At 41.2% G+C, this 26,003-nt stretch overlaps 1 protein-coding gene across 1 annotated transcript in view; it reads left to right on the top strand.

The window, feature by feature from the left end:
* Nucleotides 1-26,003, top strand: part of nrxn2b (neurexin 2b) — a 617,697-nt gene that overhangs the window by 114,992 nt on the left and 476,702 nt on the right. The window contains 1 exon segment of the mRNA XM_034615320.1: nt 5,843-5,863. Within this exon segment, the coding sequence (XP_034471211.1) occupies nt 5,843-5,863 (21 nt within the window).

The raw sequence follows: 26,003 nt of genomic DNA, 5'->3' as shown, positions 1-26,003 counted from the left end.
ACACGTTGTCCATATTCATATACAATTTAGCTTTACATTGAATTTATAACCCATACACCTCACAGCAAAGACATTTTTATCTCCACCTTTAGTCTACATACAACCTCACAGTATCTTCCTGTCACTCTTTATCTCTGTTTATTTCTGTCTGACCTTGTCTATGATGACCCTTGTCCAATGTCCCTGATACATTTTAACCTTTGCCTTTACCTACATCCTCAGACTTTAACTCGCTGAGCTGTTATGACATTGGCAGAAGAGACACCCCCCCATTAATATATCTAAAGTTATTACCTCCTCCTGACCTCCCTCTGAAACCTGCTTTTGCTTTATGAGTCACCACTGTGCAAGGTTGTTTCCGGTAGCAAAGAGGAAAACCAGTAATAGGCAGACAGTGTTCAGAATGAACCACCAATGACAGGCTCACACTTACTGTCTGCATCTGAATCTTGATCTGCACCAAAAAATAACCACTTGCTCCTTGGCTCATGGCCTAACCTTTCCACCAAATGTAAAGTCTGTCCACAAGGTTTTTCAGATATGCAGGTTTTACCAAACTAACAACAAACTTTCACCCCAAAAAAAAGTGCCCCTTGGCAGAGCTGCCCCAAGTTCTCTGTTAACCGATTTTTAGACGAATTTTTAGGAACGTTTTTTTAGTTTTTGATAATCTTTATGCAAATGCTGGGTATCTGCCTTTAGAATGTAATTATTGCTTTTGTTTTTATAGTTGTCACATTTAAAAAAAATCTTTTGACATTGCTTTAAACAGGTGGAATATACAGTTTAAAATGTTTTGACACATTAAGTTAATCAAGGTCATTTAAATATACCAGAGACTTAACACAGCTTTTATGTTTCAGAGAGGAAAACCCTTAAATACTCTAATCCCTTCCATTTGACCCCAGTTCCCTCTTTCCCTTCCTGACATCCTACATTAAATGAGGAATACTGTATATGTTGTGCTGTTGCAAGATAAATCAGTCAATTTGTTTATTTTCAATTTTTTTCTTTATCAGGATTAGAAAAGCCTCAACTACATTTCCACATTTGTCGTGTTGTCGAGATTCGGTATGGAATCTGCAAAGGCCATGTCGTGCGGATTAACTTGTCACTCAGAGAGAAAGTTTCTGACAATGTGGGAGAGTTCAGGACAAATCTTCCCTCTGATTAGAATGTAAAGAGCGAGGGGAAAGGGGTGCATAGGGAGTTTGTCTGTCTGTCTGTCTGTCTGTCTGTCTGTCTGTCTGTCTGTGTGTGTGTGTGTGTGTGTGTGTGTGTGTGTGTGTGTTGGGGGGGTATTTCCGTGCACGTTTCTCTCCATCTGCCTCTCCTCTCTGTGTGCACTCCATCTCTGTTACTCACTAATGTTGTCATTTCTTTTCCTCCGTGCCTGTCTGAGGACATGTCAAACAGCCTTGGATGGAAACTGCCTTTTCTCTGTCTCTCTCCTTTTCTCCTTCTCACCTTTTGAAATCACACTTTCCTGAGTGACACTGCGCTGGCCAAAATAAAAGACTTTAAAAGTCTTGCCAGTGCAACTACACAAACTCACAAGATGGGGACCATGTAAAAATAATGGTCTGCATTGGAAGTTTAGAATAAAAGGCTGTGTTCAAAGATCTTACACAGTTTGTGAATCAGCTGTCCCTTCATGTGGCTACACTGTTGTGTATTATGTAGAAGTCAATACAAGTTATGCTGAAGAAATCAAAAGAGCCAGTATTGTTCACAGCGCTGTGACGCCTGTGTGTTTACAGCTGTTGGCCAAAAATCACAAACAGCCCACTCTCACTCCAGCCCAGTGTTGTTTGGGTAATGTGCTGTGTACAGATCCAAAGAAAATGTTGTGCTGTGTGCTGCCCTGGTGTCCACTCTGGTGGTGTGTTTGCTTTATGATACATTTCAGCTACAAACCCCAGGTTAGCTACACTGCAGCTGGAAAACAGACAGAAACACGAGCCAACCGGACAAATGTGTTTACACTTATTGGTATGATGGAGATATCCAAACAATACCATTTTTTCTTTTTTTAAATGTAAAACCAACTACTCCCTCTGAGAGCAACCCTCCAAACAGTTTCCCCTTTTCAATCGTTTCAGGAACTATAACAGAGTATCAGAATGCAATACATCATCTGACTATACCAAGACTGTCATTTATCTAATCATATGATTACTTACATATAAAATAAAGTCAGCTGGTTAATAAATATGTGGCCAGAATAAATGTGATTTCTTTTTTTTTTTAAAGCAAAAACGAAAGTCCATAGTTCAGCATAATGTATCTTAACTATACTGGATCCATCTTAAAATACATTATATCCAATTACTATATAGTTAATCTCTAGGTTATTGTCTCTACAAGAAAAAATAATACTACAGTGTATATGAGATGCTCCTCATATATCCTCATACATCAATATTTTAATTGGCATGTACTTTGTAAGAAGTAAATAACTGAAGAATACATACATCCCCATTACAGACAAAACAAAGACTCAATGCTTCAGTCCTTTATCTGTTGTGAAAATATTATAAAAATATAAATTAATGATTATTTTAGTCAACAGGACATCAACAGTCGCACACTAGACACACTGGTGGATCCATTGGTTACCTAACAGTTTTATTTTTGTTTTGTCTAAATATCTATTGATAATTATAGCTCCTTAATTAATTTACTTGTATTTAACGTGCTGTTCAAGAATGATGTTTTTACAATTCTACTGATAATATTACAAATCTATTCAAATTGATTTGCATGTTGAACCTGCACTATTACCCTATGCCCCCTCATAACCTTTGTCTATCTAACCAGCAGTTAATCGTGAAGCTCCCTTCACATGTGAGGAAATGGGTTGATAGTGATAGAGAGGAGATTGTTTTTCAATGCAGTCGTGCTTTTTCTCCCCTCTGTAAATCCTTTAGTTAGCTTGGTGAGGATTAGGTCTGAAAAGTCTCTCATTTGCCTCCAAAGCCTGCAGGGATTCATTGCTGTAGAAATCCAGTTTCTTCAGAGCTTCCATCTGAATTTTACTTTGGTATTTATTTGCTTATATATTTTCATTGCAGCCCATGTCTGATTTCTGCTCTTTTATATCCCATGACTGCCTTCTCGCTTAATTTAGACTTTTTTTTATTGCGTTTATCGCTGGAGGTATTGCACAGTAAATTAGAGATATATACGAAATAAATGACACATTTCACTTGCTGTCAGTTTAACACAAGTTTTTGTCTACATTTCATCTTTTTAGAGTTCTTTTTAGTCTTGGATTGGGTGAAAAAGGTTACAATAAATAATGTGTATTCCTCTTTTTTACCCCAGAAATAATTCTAAGGCACGGCTATGAGCCTCTTTTTTTGCACGGAGACATCTCTTATAGTACACAGAAAAGCTTTTGAGCATTTTCATTCGTTCTCCATGCTCCCATATGAATCACAAAGTGCATTCAAAAGACTAAGATCCCAGTGGAGCTCAAAGCCTAAGGCTATGTGGGATAGACCATAATGAAAAACAGCTCTGGGATAAAGATAATGGGTGGTAAAGACTACTGGAAACTATCAATGGCATGAAAAGGGACACGCTCCAAAGGGTGGGGCATACCCCAGCAAGTGTCTGACTGAAATCATATTTCATCCTTAAGGCTAGATTTCAGAACTATTTCCAGGGAGAAAGAATGCTTGCTCAAAAGGATTATCTGTCAAGTCAGAGTCAACCTTAAAATGATATGGATTTAACAATTAGCGGCGCTTACTAAATCTTATAGTGGGGCCTCTTGACGGATCATTCTTAATGTCCTCAGCAAACGGGGAGTATCTTTCTAAGTGCAAAATCGGGGATGCGACAAAAGTGCAGATGAAAGTTTTAGAGCTTGAATGTGATTTGTTGACACACTATAGATGCATAGGAGAGTCTAGTGAGGGCTACTCCCCATGAATTTAAATGTAATACATTTCAGTGTTACAGAGCATTTAAAAACCCTGTTTGTCTATTTCCCCAAAGCGGTGTCTCTCTTTTTTAGCGAAATATGGACTTCTATGAAGCTGAGTTTTGACTGCGAGACAGAGGGAGCACAAAGAAAGAGGGTATGAGGGACTTTGTGCAGAGATGAATGGACAGAGTCATGGCCGATGATGATGTAAAAAAACCTCTACTGTACATCAAACATCCTCTGCTACAGCTTTGGATAGAGAGAGAGAGAGAGCTGGGAGGATATGAGGGAGGACAATGAAAAAAAAAAAGGATGATGGACTATGATCAGAAATGAGATGAGGGAAAGGCAGAGTCACAGCCAGTGATTATATAAACAACCTCTACTCCACACCAGACAAACTCAGTCCCCATGCTTTAAGCTCCGATAAGCCCGCTGGTTCCTTTCTGCTACACCACACCCCACTCGAACACTTACAGAGAGCATTCATTATTATCAATGTTGATGTCTTTATGGTAAACAGCAGCACTCGTGACTATCGCCTTGACTCGTCAAACTTTCTCGTCTTTCTTAAATGTCCTTGACTGTTTCTGTTGTGCGTCCTCCACATCAAGGGGGTCATCGGATAATTATTATCTTTTCCTCCTGGAGTCATTATTTATCAACCTTGTGTTTTCTAATAAGTATAAACCTCTATTGTTTGTGCTCAAAACCCTTTGAAGATGCTTTCATAGAGGTCGATAGTAGTACATAATTCAAAAGCACATCAGCGATTTGCTTCATGCAGAGGGTGCATTCAAGAGAATCCCTTTTCAAGAACACCGCTGGTATGTTGTGGGATATCCGCTTCTCTCACTCCTCAGCCCCGTCGGGGGCCAAATGGTGTGTTTCTGACTTTTAAATGGCCGCCGTTATCATCAAATCTTAATGTTAAAAGCAACTCTAACTGTCTAGGCTTCCCAACACACAAGCAGCATATGCACCATATATGAAAAATAGATTTGCCCTTTCCAACTCTAAAATGTAGTATATTTTTCAATTTGCTTGACCTCACAGTTTTAGATAAATTGTGTGCTGCTGTGGCACAAAAAGCCTGTGAGGATTCTGTATGCTTCTTCTGTTTCTGTTATTATTCTGACTGAAAAGCTGTAGCATGCAAACACAAGGAACCAGCTCAGTATCGTCACATTTGTGTATTATTGACCATGCTACCACTCTTTACAGCAGCAACCCACGAAGACCCAGGTCCCGCACCCACAACAGCAGATCAAAATGCCAAGTTTTCCTCTGGGATGCAAAGCTCCAGGCTGCTTTACATTCTCCATCTGAGCCTCATCTTCTAACATGGGGTTTCTAGAGTGCTCGGCGGCAGCAGTTTTATATTCTGGCATTGCAGGCTGGCCTCTGCTGCTGTAGGGTAGATTTTTTATGTTAAGCGTCCTGGTTGAGCCTCATCTCTTAGACTCCCCCTCACTGAATCATTAGCTGGAGAGAAGTGTGTGAGAGTCGCCCTCTCTCAGTCGGGGATCCTCTTTGACTGAAGCCTCCTGCTCCCTATGGGGGGGGTAGGTAGTGTGGCTATGGAATGCTGGTCCTCCACACTCTCGTTGTGTATTTCTTAAATAAATAAATATGTGTGTTAGTGGGATTATTGGAACAGTCACAGCATTTTAAGAAAGTCAGATAATAGACGTGAGATTAAATATTCAGGGGAGTAGACTTTATTTTGTTTTGCTGTCGAGGCTCCAAGATCTCAAGCCTCGTTGATGGTCTTTATTTAGATTTTATCTTGTGAAGGTTTTCTTTGAAGAAAAAATAGAAAGACATTTATTTGAGGAAAAAGTAACCAACTAATGACTCTGCTCTCTGTCTCTTTTCCATGCACTCCTGTTGGACCCTCCCCTGCAGCTGAAGAGTATGCTGTTGAAGGTAAGACAGATGTTTTCCTCCTCAGGCCCTCTGATGGCTTTCCTTAATGCTGTCATGGATTCTGATGCTGGCTGCTTATGAATGCTTTTTGCCCTCCCTCCAGGGAGGGGCATTGTCAGTTTGGACTGCGGTTATAAGTGACTTCCAGGGGGCCTAAATTATAGTTTCCGAATAAGACAAAAGCAATGGCTTTACAACCAAAATCATCCCTGTTTAATCTTGTTTATTTATTCTTGTCCTTTTTAATTTGGTTTTGTTTTGACTTTTTATTATTTCTATAGATACAAGCATATGGCAGCATAATTCACACAAACATGTCAAGATGTCTTGGCAATCTTGATCCAATTTTGCAGTTAACAAGGTTTTGTCAAAGCTAACAAGATATGGCATGGTGATTTTGAGATGCTGTCTTCCTGCGTTCCTCCCTGTCCTATATCCAACAACAGTGAACTAGGGCTGCAAGTGGGGGCCCTTGAGGGGCCTCATTAGCCCTTGGGCCAGGCACTAACCTTGTGCTGGATGTTGCCTGACTTGATGGATAGATCAGCTTTAGCTTATCTGTCTGCAGGCTCCTGTCTTTCTCCACTCTGCTCTGATCTGGAAGAGATTCACCTTTTGTTTTCTGTTTGTCACACTTAAGAGAAACAGGCTTTTTTGGATCTCTGCTCTGCGTGGCAAAGCGTTGTCTGGGTGTATGAGTGTGTTTGCATGTTTTTTGAGTTGCATTTCCTCCTCGCTGAGTTTGAGATGATGGATTACCTATCACACAGCCTGAACCGGCAGGGGAAATCACTATAACAAACACCCTCTTCCACCAGGTTTTCTTTTAAAGCTGAAATCTTAAATGCCAGTTGTCTCTCAGTCTTTTATACAGCGCATTAGCTGTTTATCTTGTGGCATTTTGGAAATATGGAATCATATATCATAGTATCATTTCATTGTTATCAACTAACCCAGTGAGTTTTATTTAAATCCTGCTCTCAGCTTGATATGTAGAAAGTGTACACTTGTAGCTGACATTTTCTCAGCTTGTTCCTTCATGAGAAATGCAAGTCTCTTGTAAAGACCGTTTATGTGTGTGTGTGTGTGTGTGTGTGTGTGTGTGTGTGTGTGTGTGTGTGTGTGTGTGTGTGTGTGTGTGTGTGTGTGTGTGTGTGTGTGTGTGTGTGTGTGTGTGTGTGTGTGTGTGTGTGTGTGTGTGTGTGTGTGTGCGCACGCCCTTGCAGCCGTGTCCCAAGTCAGTACCACTGAGGCCCTTGATGAGAAAATGTCAGGGGGAAGGTTGAGAATAGCAATAAATGGTGGCAATCCTACGATTCCTGGCAACAGGGCTTGACAGATTAGCGCCCCTAGACTGATGTGGAGTGAGGTGAGGGGCAAGAAAGCTTTGTTTGTTAGGTAGAGGAGGTGGAGAGGAGCAGAGGAAGGGGATGAAGAGGAGTGACCTCCTCAAGGAAGGGTAGGGCACCTCACAAGGAACTAGGTCGTCCTCTGTAGTTTTTCACCAGACTGCAGAAGTAAAACTAGACTCTCAAACACATTAAAATGCAAAATTAAAGTACTTTTGTACGTGTGTATCAAAGTAACAAATAATATGGACTGGTGTGTGTGTGTGTGTGTTTACATATGTCAAGGCAATGTCACTCAAGCCGGCCTTTTTTAGGGCAGCAGCTTCAGTTTTCAATACTATTTGGAGAATGATCTGCAGGTATTTCTTTGCACTGGGTCAGGACATCTGTTGTAGGTTAATTTTCTTTGATTGTGTGCTCCCAGCACTATGAGAGGGGGGCAGGTGCAGGGCTCTAGCTGTTTTCTTCAGTGACATCATAACACTAATGTGAAAGTGAGAATGAAAGCTGATCTAAAGTGTTATTTTTTTTATTTCATCCGATGTGGGATATTCTTATGTGAAGGTACACAAATTCTAAAATACACATGCTAACATCTCAAGTAATGTGTGCTCTCTGAAGTCATGTCATTTAATTAAAGACAAGGAGTTGTGTTCCCAGTTCCCAGTGTGTTGTGTATCAACAAGACAGCTCAATAGATTTATTTAGTGGCTCATTGTCTCTGATTCCAAATCCACAGAGTGTACCTGCACTTCTTCCTCCTCTATTTTTAGGGTTTGCCTGTGACCGTATTTGGTCTAATTAGTGTCGGTGACCGTGTAGTCAAAGGTTGGTTGAGATTGATGATGCAAAAAGATGTGGAAACACCCCGGGGAGGCTGGTGCCCCTGGAAGGTGGCTGGTGGCCCTGGCTCCCCCACTGTAGGACCTCGATTGACGATCTGCTTGCAACATTGACCTGTTTTTACCGGTGAGCTAGCCACACGCCTCCATCTGCGTACCGCCAAGCATGTCCTTTCCCCAGAGGACTGCATGTGTGATGTATAGTTTCATTATGTAAACTCCATTGTCCGTAGCAGTGGTGTTCCTGTGGAGGTCATTAAAGAAATGTCACGACGTGCTGAATGCAGTCGTAGGTTAGGTGAAGGGGGTTGTGACCTCAAGGTAGCCTTTTCAACCACCTGGATCTGTTGGTAGCAAACTGTTGATAAAGTGCCATTGTGCAAGGCATTTTAAGTCGTACTGAACTGAATTGTGTTGTGGCGTAGTCGTCGGCAAAGACAGACTCGATACAAAAGAAGAAAGAGTGAATAAATACTATGTTACTAAGGCAGTAAAATGCTGTTCATTCAGATGCTGAAGGATAGTCATATTTTAATTTAACTTCAGCTGATGGTCTGACAGACTATGACCATGGCTGAGAGAAAAATGCCTTGTATACAATTGGATAGTAACAGATCAAATCTAACCGTGGTCCGTGTGGCTGGCCCCTGAGACTGGCTGATAGATGTAGTGACCCACTGCTGTGTTTGGGTGAGGGATGTTCCGAGCCGGCCACGCTGATCTTAATCAATCTGATCAAGGCTAATGATCTTTTCTCTCCGAGCCACGCAGACCTTCAACTTAATCTCACCCGCGGGGGAGGGCAGTAACATTTTTTTTCTTTTCCCCCAGCGTAAAAAAAAAATGGAGTTTGATGTTTGCCAGAGATATCGGATTATAGATTTGAGTGGGGGTCTGTAGTTATAGGAGATTACTTTGGATCATCCAAACGAGATTATGGATTTTGTTCTTATTTGCTCAGGAGAAATAAAACAGAATCATTGACTGAAAAAATTTACTGTTTTCTAAATGCGTCTGCATCAAGGCGACAGAAGGAGAAAACACAAGAGTATGAAGCAAATATTAAATGTACTGATGCCATTGTGGTATTAACCTAGATTTGATTTGTTTCTGGAACAAATGGTGCATGTACATGATCCTTATTAGAACTCCAGCTGCTGTTGTTTTGAATTCCGTTGGCGAAAAAGGCTCACCACCTGTGTGCTGAAAAAGGTTCTGGTCTTGCCAAGAAATGGTACATTGCTATAGCAATGAAGAACGATAAGGCATTTATTCATATAATAGCATTGCACAACAAAACAATTTGTCCATTCTTTCAGATCAATAAAGCTTAACTGCATTTTTCATTGAATGCACGGGAGATTTCCAGTGTTCAAATAAAGCAATCGATTGTGGAAGATTGCTGGCAGCCATTTTACTCACGTGCAATTGAAGAGAACAGGTTTTATATAAGCAAGCACATATTCACACAGTAACCTCATTGAATGGAAAAAAAATTACCAAGGATGGAAAGGGTGGCACAGAGCTGAATGACTTCTTTCTTCAGCTCTGAAATTGCTCAAGAGCCTTTGGACAGCAGGATGCCTTGATGTTCCCTCTGCCTGCCCAGCTACTGCCAGATGTTGCCGGGAGATTATGCATCCCCGGGTCCTGGAAGAGCCAAAGTCCAGCCATGCCTGTTCTCACAAGACGATAATTTCACCCCACACAGCTCAGAATTTTTTTTTTTTATTCTCTCCTCTCTCTTTCTATTTTTCTGCTTTGTGATAACCAAGTCTAAGGGGATGGAGTGGGCGTCCACTTGTGAGCAACTCCAGATGCTTCAGTGTCAACATGCATGGCCTTAGGCAATATTGTTTGCCATGATGGAGAGAGAAATGGATTGGACAATGCATGGCCCAGAGCTCTGGTGGGGTTGTAGTGTTTGTGTGTGAAGGAGAGCATTGCGTGTGCCAGATTGTGCTGCTCTGCTGGAGATTCTTCATTTTTGTATCTTTTCAAGTGTAGTACAGCTCTGTTAAACTTTGAAATGGCCACATATTCCCTACTTAAGCCTGTATTTGACAACAATAGTGTACATTTTCTTTTCCATAGTAAAGCTATTACATTTTTAGTAACATGTTAGTTTTTGTTGAGTCACTCACTTTTAACTAGCCGAAAGGTTGCAGGAACTTTTGTACACCAAAACAAACCAACAGCACCATTTTGACTTTATTATATTCTTCAAAAAATGTTTTAATCAACCCTCTTTTAGTTTATTATTTGTCTTCAACCTACAACACAAAAATTTGAACCTGAGCACTTTTCCTGTATTACCCTGACATACCACAAGGAGCTTTGGGAGGGATTTTAACACTCTCATCAAAGTACTTCTTTCCTCTGTGTGCTAAACGAACATTTGTTGTGCACGTCGGTACCTTTGTTGCTTTTGAAATAGGATTAAAACAAAGGCAGACTTTTTAAGCATTTCCCAGTGGACTTTGGGGTTGTGAGGTATTTGGAGTTTATATTGCCTCATCTCTCGCTTTGTTGCCTGCACCAGCTAATTTATGCCCGGTCAGGGATACAGTGGTGGTAATCCTCCTGTTTTTGATCCACCCATCTATCACTCAATGATGTTTTGCTCTCTTCCTCTTCTCTTATCCCTTCGCCCATCTTTAGGCTTTATCCCCGTCTCATCAATCAAAGTATTGTCTTCTTGCCACCTATCTGTACCTTTTTTGCATCTCTCTCATCCTTTCCTTTAACAATTCCTCCTACTTTTTGTCTGCCCTCTCTTTGTCATCACCTTCATCCCTCTCCTGCTAGATAAATGTATAGGTTCTTGCTAAGAGGCTTACTGGCAGGATGCCTCTATAGGAAGTTATGAAATGCAGCTTTAGGTTATTAAAGGATATATAGAGTGGACACACTCACAAAGCACTATATTTGGAACACCTGCACACCGCTATTCTCACAATTATCAGCAGTGCACAAAATCACAAATATGTAGGTCAGGAGCTTTAGTTAATCAATCAATCAAATTTGATTTGTACAGCCCATATTCATGATTCACAATTTGAAACATAGAGCATAACAAGGTGCGGCATCCACTGTCCTTAACCCTCGACAAGAGCAAGGAACAACTACCCAAAAAAACGTATAAACCTCAGGAAGAGCCACATGTGACCGATCCCTCTCCCAGGACGGACACAAGTGCAATAGATGCTGCGTGTAACTGAGAAAATCCGCTATATAACAGTATTTTCAGCATTGATTAGAAGAAATAGTTTCTAACATAATGGAGAAAGTGGGTCAAGTGAATGTTCACATCAAATGTCAGAATAGGGGGGGACAAATTATCTGTGCATGCGACTTTGACCATTGCGTGCTTGTTGGGGACAGCTGGGTTTGTTTGAGGATTTCTGAAACTGCTGATTTGTGGAAAACACTCAACAACAAGTGAGCTGCTGTGCAAAGAAAATCCTTGTTGATAACAAAGGTCAGAGGACAATGGCCAGTTGAAGGTGACAGAGACGCTAAAACATCTCAGTGCGTGTACACTTGTACAGTTCACTTATACTCTATAATACTTCATATAACTCATTGTGATACAGAGCTCAATCCCAATAAAAGCTCTGCAATGTGGTAGAACAGGGGATTGGCAGTGTGAGCGTGCAGCAGAAATGATGTGATGCAGTCATGTTAATATGGAGAAGAATCTCAGAGGCGTGTTTCTAACATCTTGTGGAATCTATGCCAAGAAGAACTGATGCTGTATAAAGAGCAGAGGGAGGAAGCACTCAGTACCAGTATCAGTGTGCTGTTCAGTGAGCTAATGGCATGCAAAGGACTAACAGGCTAAACCAGGTGTCTTAAACGCCCACACTGTATACCTAATATGGTGAAATAAAAATTAGAGCTATAAAACATAATAGGATTGCCCTCTTATTGAAATGTGTTCAAGTACAGCACCTCATGACACAAGTGTTAGCATCCAGTGTAAGTCCTTAATAAAGGCTTAACCTTGTTCCTTTGGTGGCTCCTAATGTTTGACACTATTATAAGAGATCATAGTAGCTCATTTACAAAGTAGGTGATTAACCTAGCAGATCTAACGCCGGCAGCGGTGATGGTCTGGAGCTTACACCCTACTGGGCACAGCTCAGATTAACACATGAAGGTTGGTAAAGTAATTACTACCAGAGCATCTCAGTCATTTCTATCCCTTTTTAAAATCCCCAATCTCATAGATATTTGCAGGCTGTGCTGTTAAAGATGCTGCCAAGTGAAGTGCTGACACATCTTTTTATTGTGTTAATTTTCAAATTATGGTAGAAGCAAGAGAGCAGACATCTTTTAACTTTCGGCCATATACAGACCACATAGCTTCCAAACGGAGCAGTGTCCATATTCACTGAGCACGTTCATTAAGAAACCGCTGAATACAGCATGAGTCGAGGCTCCTGTCAGTGGAGTTTTTATCAAAGAATACTGGAGCACACATTTATGCTCTGTTGTTTCCTTTGTGTGTCCAGACAGGACTGCTGACATATTTAGAAGCTTACACTCATCTATTTATTCTCCTGACAACGACAAACACTTTCGTAACCAGATTTCTCCATAGTTCAAGCCAAGAGTCATTGCTTCACATTTTTTCCTTTCTCCACCAAACCTGCTGTTATTTGTGTCACAACGCTCCTGTTGTGCACCTGCATCCTTTTCTGAAGTCAATTATGCCATGAAATGCCACTGACTGTAAAGCTAAGAGTCCATGCTGGCCAGGTGACACTGAGAGATTGCATTTGGGCAGAGCCCAGCAAAAAAGTCCATCTCCTGCCCGTCCCCGAGCCGACAGCTAGTACTAAGGAAATAAAAGCACTTGCACTCACTCTCACTTCCATCTGACCGCTAAGCCAAAAGGTTGAGGCAAGTGGTTACCACCACATGTTTCTTTCTTGTAAGTGTGTGCATACGTCATTTGTGTGTAAATGGGTTCCTCTCAAGACACAACAGACTTTGCAGCTCTTTGTGCACAAATGTGTGACACATGCATATGTGGCTGTGTGTGTTTTCCCATCACTGTAACTTGTCAGAGCCCCAACCCCTCTGATGTGTAATACCATACTGAAAATTCAATTTCACTGCCTGACTCTCAGTCCAAATTGCAAAGGATCTCAAAGAGAATCTGACGCATTCAGCAGGTGAGCATTTGTTTCAGCCGTCTCGTTTCAGCCTGGCCTTTATTTATTGTCAAACATTAATTTAGCACGCCTCCAATTATGTATGAAGGGCTGTTGGTGGCACAGAGGCAGTGCAGAGAGAAATGGTCTGGTAAAATGGAGATCAATAGCCCGGTGAGATGAATAAGAGTGACCAATAAAACAAGGGATATGGGGAATACAGCTATTCTCTCCTCGTCCCTCCCTCCCTTTCATAATGGGAAAATTGTAACACTTGAGTGAGCTTGTTTTGCCGCTGAGGACCTCCCTCCCGCCGCCTGAATGTAAAATGATATTAGTTTGGGATTCAAGGAGGGTAGATTGGAGAATGCATTTTTCTCTTGCTAAATCCTCCCCTTTGTTTCTCCCTCTCCCGTCTCTTTTTTGTCTCTTGCAATCACCATCTCGCTCTTTTTCTATCGTTTGATTTTTCTTGCGCCTTCTTTCTTGGCGGTGCCTTAATTCTTTAGTTTATTTGGTGTCTTTGAGTCATCTCCTTTATTTCTTTTCAAGTTAAATTCAGAAACCTTTAAATGAGGTTGGATTTAAACATAAACATTAAACACAGATAAGTTTGTGTGTGCATTAATGGTTGATAAGGTACATGGCATTGGCCACTACTGATTACTGGGTTTCATTGCATACAAAAATAGCATTTAACCTTAATCTCAGGGGGAAATCAAAGCAAGCTGAAGCATTTCGGCTGTGAAACAGTGTTCACTGCTGGTCTAGAACACTGTGCAGTGACAGGAAGGCAGTCAAGCAATGCCTTTCACCCCAGTTTAAGCCTTTTATAAGCAGACACTTGAGGCAAGCGGTGGAAACGCCTTCAGCGAGACACTGAATCCCTACCAGCTGGTGGAATGCAGCACTGTAGCAAATCCTGACCTTTGACCTTGCGAAGGATGAGCAGCAGACAAATAAATACATCACATTTAACCCCCCCACACACACTCACACAACTTCTCACTTACTCTTCAAAGCTGCATATTTGTCTTCTCAACATGTCATAATCTGTACATATCTTGTGTAATAAGACAGCTTTAAACCAAATATACCATGCTGATGGACACATAGTAATCAAAGCCCACCACAGCTTTAACCTAACCTTTGGAATAAATAAGTAGATGTATAAACAGCTGAATGAAAAAAAATACATTTCTAATTCATACCATGGTGTCTCTTGATGCAGATTAAAGTGTATGCTCAGAGGAAGAGAACAAAAACAACCCAGTGTTTTCCTTTAAAGTGACAAACATCCTACCAAACCTGTCAGAGCTGAACTTGGCACCCTTGTCGACCACCTACATAAACCTTTGTTGAGAATGGTTATGCAGGGGCAAAAAGCATTAAACTGACAAGGAGAAGAAAATAATTTATCCAGTATACAAATTATAAAAATTGTGAATACAGTCACATCTCCCAAATATCTTTAGGCTCATCCTGACAAAATGTTTGACTTGAGAATCCAGATGTACGCTATGTTTGCCTCATTAATTCTGTCTCTAATATCCAACTATATGGTGAGTTCCTTAGAGATAGACTGGGGGAAAAAAAACTCCATATCATTTCTCATATGTAGATAACAGGTTTTTCGTTTGACAGTTTGACATAAGCTCAGGATTTAGTGTTTTTAGATTCAAGCCAGAAATTTGGGTAAACTTTTCACAGTCACACATTTAGTCCGTTTTAGTCACTTTTGCTGTACTCCTATAAGATTACACCTACCATTAACTCATATTCACACATGACTGTGCAGATCCCGAAGATATGTTACAGTTCTGTGTCCTGAAACGTATTTTTTTCTTTTTCCAACTCCAATTCATATAGTAGTAGATGGGGGTGTAGTGATCCTGTCTGTGTCTGTAAAACATTTTTAGCTCTTTGGTTGGCTTTTAAAATCCACTATCGAAATTCTACACTACATTGAATGTAATCAAAGAAATGTTACTTATCATCAACATCATAATTTTGCTCCATTTGCATATGGTGAGTAAAAAGAAGATTCTCAAAAAAAGATGTGCTTGTTTTAAATGCCATACTAATTACCTAACTGAATAGACACAGAGGAAAAAACACATTTAACTGAAACTATTTTATATACATGCTATACACCAGTCTGACAGCCACAGTTTACAGAACGTAGAGGCCATTATGTCACATTATTAATATCTGAACATTTGTGTGTTTTCATCTTCTGTATAAAATTTACTTTTATAAGTTGAAATGGCCATCTTAACAAATACACATTTAGTAACTTTTATTTTGAAATGTAATTACCATTTACTCATGATTACCACTGATAAATGAGTTCGTCCTGGATTCAAACTGCTGCTGCTCTGCATCTGCAAACACAGCTCTATCTTCTTCCTTTGTGGACTGGTGTGAACTAATGCTGTTTTTACATTGCGCTGCAGTATGTATGATCAGGTCAACTCAGGGGTTCTTAAATACAGTTTGTGAAGTTAAAGCTTAGTTTACATTAAACAAACCAGACATCTCTGAGGAAAATGTTTGAATTGTCCCTTTTGCAACGTCCCTGCAGACAAGGCTCCTCTATTTTTTCCCTTCACTCTAAGTGTGGCCTAACCGCTATGATGAGTTGTTATCAGAAACACCATAAATTTGTTCAGCAGCTGCCACAAAGCCTCTTCGCCCTACCGCTGTTATTTATTTATCTGTTGTGTCTCTGATTCTCTGAGGGCCACAGAGGAGGAGCTTTAATACCAAAGGCACTCAGTGCTCTCTTCTAGTGGCTTCGGCCTGGCCTACTTGATTTCTCAGCATGTGATCATTTGGAGGGGGAGATGTAGAAATGAGGGGAGAAGTTGTAGACAAGGGTGAGAGGGAGATGAGGGATGAACAGCAACGGCTTGTACTGCAAAGAGGAAGGAATGGACAGATAGAGATAGGAAACAAGGGACAAAGGATAGAGCGAGGTAGAGGAGGGGTTAGCGGGAACCTCAAGAGCTGAGGCATCAAAGCAGCAGGCTGTTTCAGTAGGAGGAGACATGGCCTAGATACTTCACTAGGATTCACTGTTAATGACTGTTCAGCTAGACCAGGGTTTCTCTTTGTCAAGTAAGCCACCGTCATCTACAAAGTGTTAGTATACACCACGTGGCCTTTCAGCCCTGTGTGTGTGTATTTGTATCTGAGTGTGTACATGTACGTGTGTTTGTGTTTCGGGCGGGAATGTCTGCAGGGACGTCACTGTTGTTGACTGTCACTGCATTAACCTTGGTGTATGTATTTCATACATTAAGCACTAAATAAATAAATAACATCAATTATGTTTTGATAATTTTGACACTCCACACGAATGTAATGAGGCTTATGTGGTGAAAAACTCAGATTGTACTTTACAGTATCCAGGTGGGTCCGCTGGTCAACAAGTGATTCTGCTCCTCGGCTCTTTTCTAATCAATCACACTTAGAGCGGATCTTTATAAAAACCTGTGGAATTCATATATATGTGTTTATGCATAAACGGGGCTTAAAACACTGCGTTGCGTCATAATCTCCTGGAATTATCTGTATAATCTCTCTTGTCTGCAGGAGTGTGTGTGTGTGTCTGTCTGTCTGTCTGTCTGTCTGTCTCTCTGTCTCTGTCTCTCTGTCTCTGTCTCTGTCTCTGTCACTCTTCACACAAACTGACCATCACTTTAAATCTGATGTTCTGGCTGTGTGCGTCGCGTCTCGCGTTTCAATGTGTTTTAAATACGTGTCTCATGAACTCAAGAGCGAATCAAACAACACAAAGTAAACGTCAGTACTGTACGGAACCTAATAACTTCTGAATAGTGTTGGTGTTTATTGTTAACGTATAAAATGAGTGCAGGTCAGTTGGTGAGTGATGATGGAGGAAATGCGGCAGCAGGGCTGCTGCTAGCCATTCAGGTGCCAAAGGCATAATTGCTTAACTTTACAAACTCTGCAGAAGACAGAATATATTACACTACAGAACAGACATTTTCAGCAGTTGTGGGAAGCTCTGCAGACGCACACGTCTGCATTTCATTCACGGGCAAGGACCCAGGGGGGGCTGCACATCTCCACTAGCCAGAGTGTGCACAGCCACAGCCCCACCGAGCCTGGGGGGAATCACTCAGCCCGCCTGCACAGCTCTCCTGCCTGAGGTCAAGCAGTAGGGCAGGGACCCAGGGACCATGGACAGCTCCACTGGCCCAGCCACAGTGCACACAGCCCGGCCACAGGACCACCAAGTCTGAGGAAAAGCACCCAGCTCTCCAGGTCCATCCAGAGCGCACAGTGCCATGTGCAGAGTCGGTTGCTAAGCAACATCCAAACATCATTCTGACGCTCGGGCTACACTGGCTGTGGTTGTGCCGTGGAACGACTGTGTCGCGGTTGTTCACCAATTCATCATTATGAATGATTATGTCGATTATGATGATGATCATAATTGTGGTGCCCTATGCAAAGTGTGTCCTAATCCTAAAAGTAATAACTGAACATAGTACGCTTTTAAAATACATTTTAATGACAATTATAAGTGACAAATATATTGTTCAAAATATTTTTTCCAGAGACCCCCCATAATTTTGCTGTTGATGCTTTCAGGGGGTCTCAAGTGTCAATAAAGGGGTCTTGGACCCCCAAGATCCCCTGTATTTCGCACATATGTATCTGCTTCTCTCAAGTGTCTGATGACAAATTGTAGTGATGATGATGATGCTATTTGCACTTGGTTTTCCAGGCTTCCGTCAGTCAGTCTTTGCAAATTAACTTTTTTAGAAAAGAGCTTCCCAGAGTCTGTCTACAGAGCTACAGGTTGTTGGAGGGTGTTGCACTGATGTTTGAGTTTCCTCATTGTAGCTCAATGATTTCATGTTGTAGGTCATAACACACATCAGCTGGTTCTACATTAAATTTAGCCTCAGTTTGGTGGACTATCGCACCATCTACTATGTCAATCTATCATACAGAATATTCTGCATCTTGCTTCAGATATTTAGTTTACTAAATGTTCTTTAAAAATCATTGTCTTTGTTCTTTGGATCCACTGTACCTTATTTATATTTGATGTCACACCATAGAGTCTTTGTATCCCTAAGTCAGGGAGTTTTGTTGTTGGATTGTTTGAGTCATTTGAACACCAAAATGAACACGTAGAAAGCAAGTCGCGGAACAATCCTGATGCTACAAGTAGTCATTAAGCTTGTACCTCAGACTGGGTCTTGAAATCTACCCTGGCAATTAGATTTCTTCTGGTTCCACTAGGAAACCGGAAGAAAGGAAATCGTTTGTTTTCATGGCTTGACAGTTTGCAATGACTGAAACCAATCCAATCCCCCAAAACCTCTTCTTTTTTTTGCTAACATGAGGCAGACAAATGAACGCCTACACCTGTGCAGAATCCACAGTATATCCACATCTCTCACATCTAGATTGAGTATATGAATCAGTGTGTGTGTGTGTGTGCGTGGGCAGGGACATATGTCAGTGAGTGCGTGTGTGAAAAGTGAAAGACTGCGTTTGTGCATGTGCAGGACCCAGATTAAGCCGTCAACCAGTCTGTGAGTGGTCCCAGTCAGGCTGATCAATGTGGGGCCAGCTTGCAGATAATAAAGTGGTTAGGTCTCCCCTCATGCCTTTAATTGAACAAGTGTCGCTGGCTCGGCCCATCTGGACAGAAAGCATTCAGGGAATTGCCTGTTTTCATGAGGACCGTGGTGTGAATGGCCGGAGAAGAGTAAGAGGAAGAGTAACTCTGGAGCCATGTGATCCTTTAGAGGAGCTCAGGAGTCGGTAAAGAGGTAACATGTGGGAGGGCAAACTAGCACAATTAATCTTTTCGCTTAATGCGCAGAGCCCGTGCTGTGCCTTAAGTGTAAGCCTGTTTGTGCATAAATGTGTGCACCTTCTCAAAGGAGTTCCTTTGTGCTCTGTGATGTTAAACATTTTGTTAAACAGTGCAGGCCTTAATTTGTAATTTCTCAGTTCAGTCATACTTTTTCCAAACATGAGGGGATTTCTTTTTGTAGTTTTTCATCAAAGTTGACATTTGTTACTATTGGAATAATGTTTGGTCAGTATTATCCTGTGTTTTTTGTGTATGTCCTGTCCATATCTTTCACACCCATGACTGGTGTAGTTGGATAGTACCACTGGCTGTTCAGTTGAGTCCAAGGTTTTAGAAATATCAAGATGCAAAAATTGAGCTTGCTAGGTTCATGCGGCTTGCCCCCTATCCCCATTATTCAATAATATATTCATGCAATAATTATAGTAAATTATGACACTATAACTACACTACTTTTGTATTGTTGTTGACATTTCTAAAACCACTAAGTTGGTTAAATCTTTTGTAGTAAAGTATACGGTTAATCTAATGACAAAGCCTATTATCTTTGAACTGTCCACTATCTTGTTGCCCAGACCTTTGTGACCTCAGTGGTGAGCATCCTCATGAGCGGAAGGATGTCTGTGAATGGCATCAACTCCCCTCAGATGTGAAAATGAAGCAGTGTGTGAAAGTGCATTTATTTACATCCTGGAAGACCAAAGGCATTATCATGCCTAAGGGTATGGCTTCTGCATGCAGGAAGAATATCTTTTTTTTGTGTGTGTTTTTGTGTCCCATTGTGAAATCTGCAGGCACTAGAGAGTGCAAGCTGAACGATTCAGCGCCTTAAGCCAGTGGCCCAGTTGAATAAGATAAGGTCAGAACTCCACTCCTGATTTAGAGGATACAGAGCATCTCCCATCTGGACACTGACAAGAGCAGCCTCCCCCCGCTCTCTCTAAGCCAAGTCAATGAAGAGACCTTCTACCTGCCTTGTTCGCTGTTTCTCCTCTCTGTCAGCCTGAGCCCCTTTACACTATTCATAAACTTGGGCAGAGGGTTGTCTGACCTTTTTGCTGAAATGTTAGGGCAAATTAGTTGTCAGAGTAGTGGACGTGGCAGCCATACTAAGCCACAGCTCCAGTCCCATACACGTCGACCTCCCTTCCTTCCTTTACCTTTCTACTGTTGGGGCGTAAATCCCTCTGCCACCACCAAGGATACACATTTTTGTCTCTGTTCGTTTCATAGACTGCCGTTTGCAGAATTAGGCAGCCAGACATGAGCCATGATATTTTAGCAGAATCACAAAGTTCAGTCATTCACACCGTTTCATATCCCCACTTTGAGAATACAGGTATTCAAAAGCTTATCAAATGCTTTAAAAAAAATACCAGCCACGTGGCCAATTCCTGCTGGAAGTTTTCCTCCCAGGTAAACTGTAGGTCAGTCCTTTCAGTCAGAAATGAATCTGAAGACTTCTTTACAGCGGTCTTATGCACATACTTGATAAATAACTGCCCTGATTCAGTCTATAAATCACAAATCCTTGAATTACTATCACCTACTTTTACCCTGAATACAGAGCAGCTTATAATGAGCCCAAATGCAAGCAGCACCCTTTTAAAGCAGAGTAAACACTAAGCTTGCTGAGCCACTGGCCCCCCGAGTCTACGCATATTCATTACCTTACGTAATGGCTTTTTAAAATAAACAGCACTGCATTCAGCAGGCATTAGTTAGTCCTGTATGGTAATTAGCTTCTCGAGACTGTTTGTACGTTGCTGCTGGTTCACTTTTTCAAAAATATCGAACGAGAATGAAACTTTGTTGCTACTCTCGAACAACACGTTTAGATTGTGATCCATTAGCCCAGATACATGAGGTTTTGCTTTCCCAGAGTTCCTACAGGTTAAATCCTGAAAAGTATGGCATGTTCCATTTTGTTGTTATTAGTTATACTAATAACTAACTTCATAACTTAATTTATATGACCTTGAATATGCCCTAGTAGCCTGAAACCTACCACCTCAAATTGACTAATCTTGACTTGTTCAGATAGCTCTAGGGGGCTAGGATGTGTTAAAATGCAGGGACTTTTCTTTATATCCCATTGGCCTGGGAAGTCTTTAAAAAGCCCTTGAAATTGATTTTAACGAAGGTATGGCAACCTTACTTTCCATGGTTCCATGAAAAAACTCCATTTCCTCTCTTCCTTTTTAGTTGCCAATTTGCCCTCCACCTGAACCTCTGAGTCTTGTGGCTCAGGGCTAAACCGCATCCCCTCTCCCTATAGGCCCCTTGACTTTACTTTTTGACCTTAGCCTGACACTGATCCTGCCTTTTGAAGACAAGCGAAGATCAGGTGCGGATCAAGAGGTTAGTCGCTCTCGTGATGCAGTTTTTTTTTCTTCCATTCCCTGTCTGTGGGCTGTGTTTGTCTGTGCTCTGTGGGTCGATGAGTCCTGCATGCTAAACTTGCGCGGTAATGGGTGTGTGCATGTTTGCAAGTGACTCCAGCTCATCATTCAGCTTGAGAGAAAATCCATAGCAGGGTGATAAACATATTGCTTTGTCAGGGGATTGTAGGTGTGAGTGTCTCTGCGACCAACACTGTGTACACAGGACGACAGTTCTGTATGTGGACAGATGTACACACGTCATTTGAGGTCAGTGTTTTCACCACTGTGGCAGCCTGTAACAGCATAATGCTTGGGTCAAGACCAGAATAGAACTGGGCGTTGAATCATAATTTACAATAATTATCGCCATATAATTTTCTTCAATACCAGTATGACAAACTTTCAATATACTCCATACCTGAGCGGTTATTATTACAATTATTGTCTGTGGTTTCATTTACATTTGACATGATCTGATATGGGAAGACCTGTCTCCAAAGTTTATCATTAACATGAACGTGTCCGAACCTATCTTGAACCCAATCATCACTTCTCACTATCCACACACACTTAGTAGGCAAAACAGCAAGTGTTTACCTTCCCAGCAAGCACTTACAGTTGCCATATCACATCTCGCTTGTCCTTTACTGTTTACTGAAGGCCGTGATTAAGTGCCATGATGGAAAGCATCAACATCCATCCCATCCATATTTGATGAGTGAATGTCTCCCTCCCATTACACACAACAGGGGGAAGCTGTAATCAGCATTTACACATACTGTGAATAATTGTTTACCCAGATAATGGCTGTGTTTGTGCAAGCACAGAAACGGGTTGTTGTTCTTGTTTTTTTTTCCTTTTCTTTTATGATAAAGAGAACTCTGATTAGGTAATAGCACGACTGAGTTCCTGTTGTTTTTATTATTTGGCTTGTTCAGGCGGCTTCCTAACCTGTGAACTGCTGTTAGCCCCCATCACAGAACAAAAAAAAACATTGACATCACCAGGACAACAAGACCAGAATAAACTTACTGTTATTTGACTGTAGTAATGATGTGGCATAATAACTGCACAAGCGTCCTTTATGCACTCTGCTCACACATGCACTCAGCAGAGGGGTATATCATGGCTGCATTGAGCTGTGCTGAGCTAAATTACAGAGTCACCCTGTAAACCTTAAATTTGATATGAGGGAGACCCTATTTCTGCAGGGCAGCACCACATTAAAGAGAATGTGGATCCACAAATGAGGTCAGCGGCGCAGGCTGCTACATTAAGGGCATAGGAATCAGTGTCTGGCTCCTACCTATTACAAATGGCACGGAAATATTAGCATATAGAATTTGATACACATAATTTGAAATAATAGATTAGGACGGGGTCACTTTGACACTTAGTTACCAGTTTTTAAGGTATACCATCGCAACACCTACAGTATGACACAAGAATCATACAATAAAACCAACATTAATGAAAAATTTTGATTTTTTTTTGCCGAAACCATTTCTGCGAGGTGTTAAATCAACTATGTTATTTTATAGGAGGTACACTATTTTCGGCAAAAGAGTGCTGGCAGGATTGCCCAAAAAATATTGAACAGATTTCCACAAAGCTAAAAAGGAAACCATTAAATTTTAAACAGACCATGACGTAGGAGCCAATCCAAGACCAGCGCAGCCTCCACGTCTTTAACTTTCCTTATATTTACATTTGTTGTAAAACCATCTCAGGAAGCGGTGTTGCAGTGTCCAATTAAAATTCCAAAGAGACAAACCCCTCAAACCTATACCTCAATCACATACACAGTGCGTTCCAAGGTCAACCAGGGATGAAGTGACCAGTGTATATATTCCATAAAGAAACATACTATGTTACTACTATTTCTGCTATCTATGATATACAAACTTAACAATATAAATGCCTGTCTCTGCTTCTACCCCATGCTCGCACTTGCACGTGTGCAGTGACACATGAATATATTCACTTCTAAATGGTGCCAATGATTCAGTTTGTTTAGGGCTTTTATTGAAGACGGTACAACTGAACTCTTCTTCCATTTCAAAGTCCTTTATCTCTGACAGATGGCAGCAATTCATAGTGTGGGTTGAATTGGGTGATCAGTCATTTGCTATTGTGGGTGCTAGAGTGTGTGATGGCTCTGTCCTTCATATCTGAGAGACAGTATGTAGGCTGGCAGGTGACTTTGAAGTCAGTATGTGATTTTGTTTTTTTTGTGAATTGTTACCAGGGTAAAGACGGAGTGGGAACAGTACAACAGGAAATGTCAGAAGATGTGGGGTAATAGAAGGCTTTGTTCAGAAACCTCTGATGTTGCGTCTGATGAGGTCCCTCTGCTGGGATTGTTTGTGGATAGCAGTGATGTGTTGATCGAAACTGACTTTATTATTTATACTTGTTTTTTTGTTTTGGAAGCTGTTTACCAGTTTAGCTGCATTGCCATGACTGGGGATGTTGTGTTTGTGTGTGACAAACTATCGACCAGGCTTTTAGTTGTGTCCATATTCTAATGTGGCCATAGGTGGTACTTAATACTCTAATGGCCATCAATTCATAAAGATGAAATGATTGACTGGTGTACCTGTCTGTCACTAACAGACCTGCCTGCATCCATTCACCCTGCCCATGCTCTCACTGCACAAGACCGGGGTCTTCAGCTGGAGAGAAGCTGAAGACCGCTAGTAGTTAGGGAGCAATTCATCGTCGGCTTCTAGCAGAGTGATACATATTTTATACAAGATCACACCCCCATCTCACAATTTTGCATCCTACTTTTACTCTTTACCCTTATTCTTGTTCCACACTTCTGTCATTGCCTTCCACTGTTTAGTTTGCAGTGACAGCACTGACGGATGCGGATCCAACCAGTGTATGAAAGGCAGACACATGCCCACTCCCAAGGCTCTCGCCCTTCGGGCCCTCATCTTACCGGCCTGTTTTCATTTCCAGCAGCCAGGCAGGTGGATAAAATTAATGATTGCAGTTGAGAGTCCTTTTCCCCTCCTCTTTTCAGTGTTTTGAGTGGTGGTTGATTAGAAATGTGCTTTCCTCACCAGGCCCTTGAAATCCAAGTCCTGGGAAAAATATATCTTTAGCATCAACTGCTGTCACTTGGCAGAAACAAAGAACCGTAGAGATGTAGACACAAACAAGGGAGGGATGTCATGTTTCCTTTACGCCACTGTGTGTGGCAAACAATACATTTGATCTTGATTTCCATAGCTCAGGAGAAGGAGACAGTGTTTGAACTCTAGATACTTGTTTGTAGCAGGATAACCTTGCCTATGTCGGTTAATGTAGCACACTTTCTCTTCAGGTTCACAGTCTTGAAAAAAAGCTTTTAGCACCACTTTTACACTCACAGGAGAGATTAAAATCAAAGTGGCTTTCAGAGAATCATTTATAATTGGCTTTATCCCATAACACAGAGAGATTATGGTAAGAGTCAAATCACAGTATACTGTATATGTAGATTGATTTCCCAAAGCAAACATTAAATTACTGAAATGCAAGGTTAAAATCGAACAACAATAATAGAAAAGATAGGCAAAAATAATATATTACGCACAGTCGTATTTGGTAAATATAGCCAATCTGAAATGTGTTCACTCCTTTGACGAGCCATTTATACAGATTTTGTACTCTTGGTTGAGCAGCATAGATAAAAGCAACTTGAGAAGAGCACTTTTTATGTGTAATGCAATCTGTCTTGCTCCAGCAGGAAGGAAGGAAAATCAAGAGTAGGAAAAGCAAAGCGACAGGTGGAGTTTTGATACCGAGCTAAAACTGTCTGCTTTCCTGTCTGTGAATCCCCCCAGCTGCTTAGTTGAGATTTTAGCCATGCGAGGACTGGCATTACAGTCCTTGATGTTTGGAGCTGTTGCTCTAATTAATTTGGCTGGAAGTCGTGGACGCAAGCTGGTTTCTTACCATTCAGCTATTATTTCACTGAATTTATATTGATCCTCGGCCCCTGCAGCTTCAGATCGATGCTACAGTTTTAAAAGGAACAGGAAGGACTCTTTGCACGCCACTCGAAGGTGGTGTGCCATTTTTCTTACCATTATACACCGCTGTTCTTCCATTTCACCCAACACGAGGTAATGTCTGTAATGGGAAATGAAAGTCTTGCAGTGACAGTATTGTAGTGGCCATGCTGCTCATGCTTTTTTAGTTTGTTTCTACTCTTCTAAACTTGCCTGTTTGCTCGGCTTGTGAATAAACTTACTTTTTTATTGTTTGTGTGATGGACATTGTCTCCAGAGCTTTTTATTAACAGTCTAGGCTGCAGAGTGAGGTTACAAAACTTTGTGAATATCATACCTTGTTTTTCTGCATTGAAGATTTTATAGTCAACGCTATTCATTTAATGAAACTGAAGTTGCTTTATTACTGTTTACGTGTGTGGATTATGCACGAGTTTAAATGATTTACTGAATTGCTGTTATTTTACTTTGAAGACTAATTGCCAAACAGGACATGATTATGTGAATATTGTTGCCATGATGGAGACCAGCTG

Source organism: Hippoglossus hippoglossus, chromosome 18 (assembly GCF_009819705.1).
Source record: "Hippoglossus hippoglossus isolate fHipHip1 chromosome 18, fHipHip1.pri, whole genome shotgun sequence".
Lineage (NCBI taxonomy): Eukaryota > Metazoa > Chordata > Actinopteri > Pleuronectiformes > Pleuronectidae > Hippoglossus > Hippoglossus hippoglossus.
The sequence above is the reverse complement of the archived record's forward strand: the minus strand, read 5'-3'. Positions and strand labels throughout refer to the sequence as shown.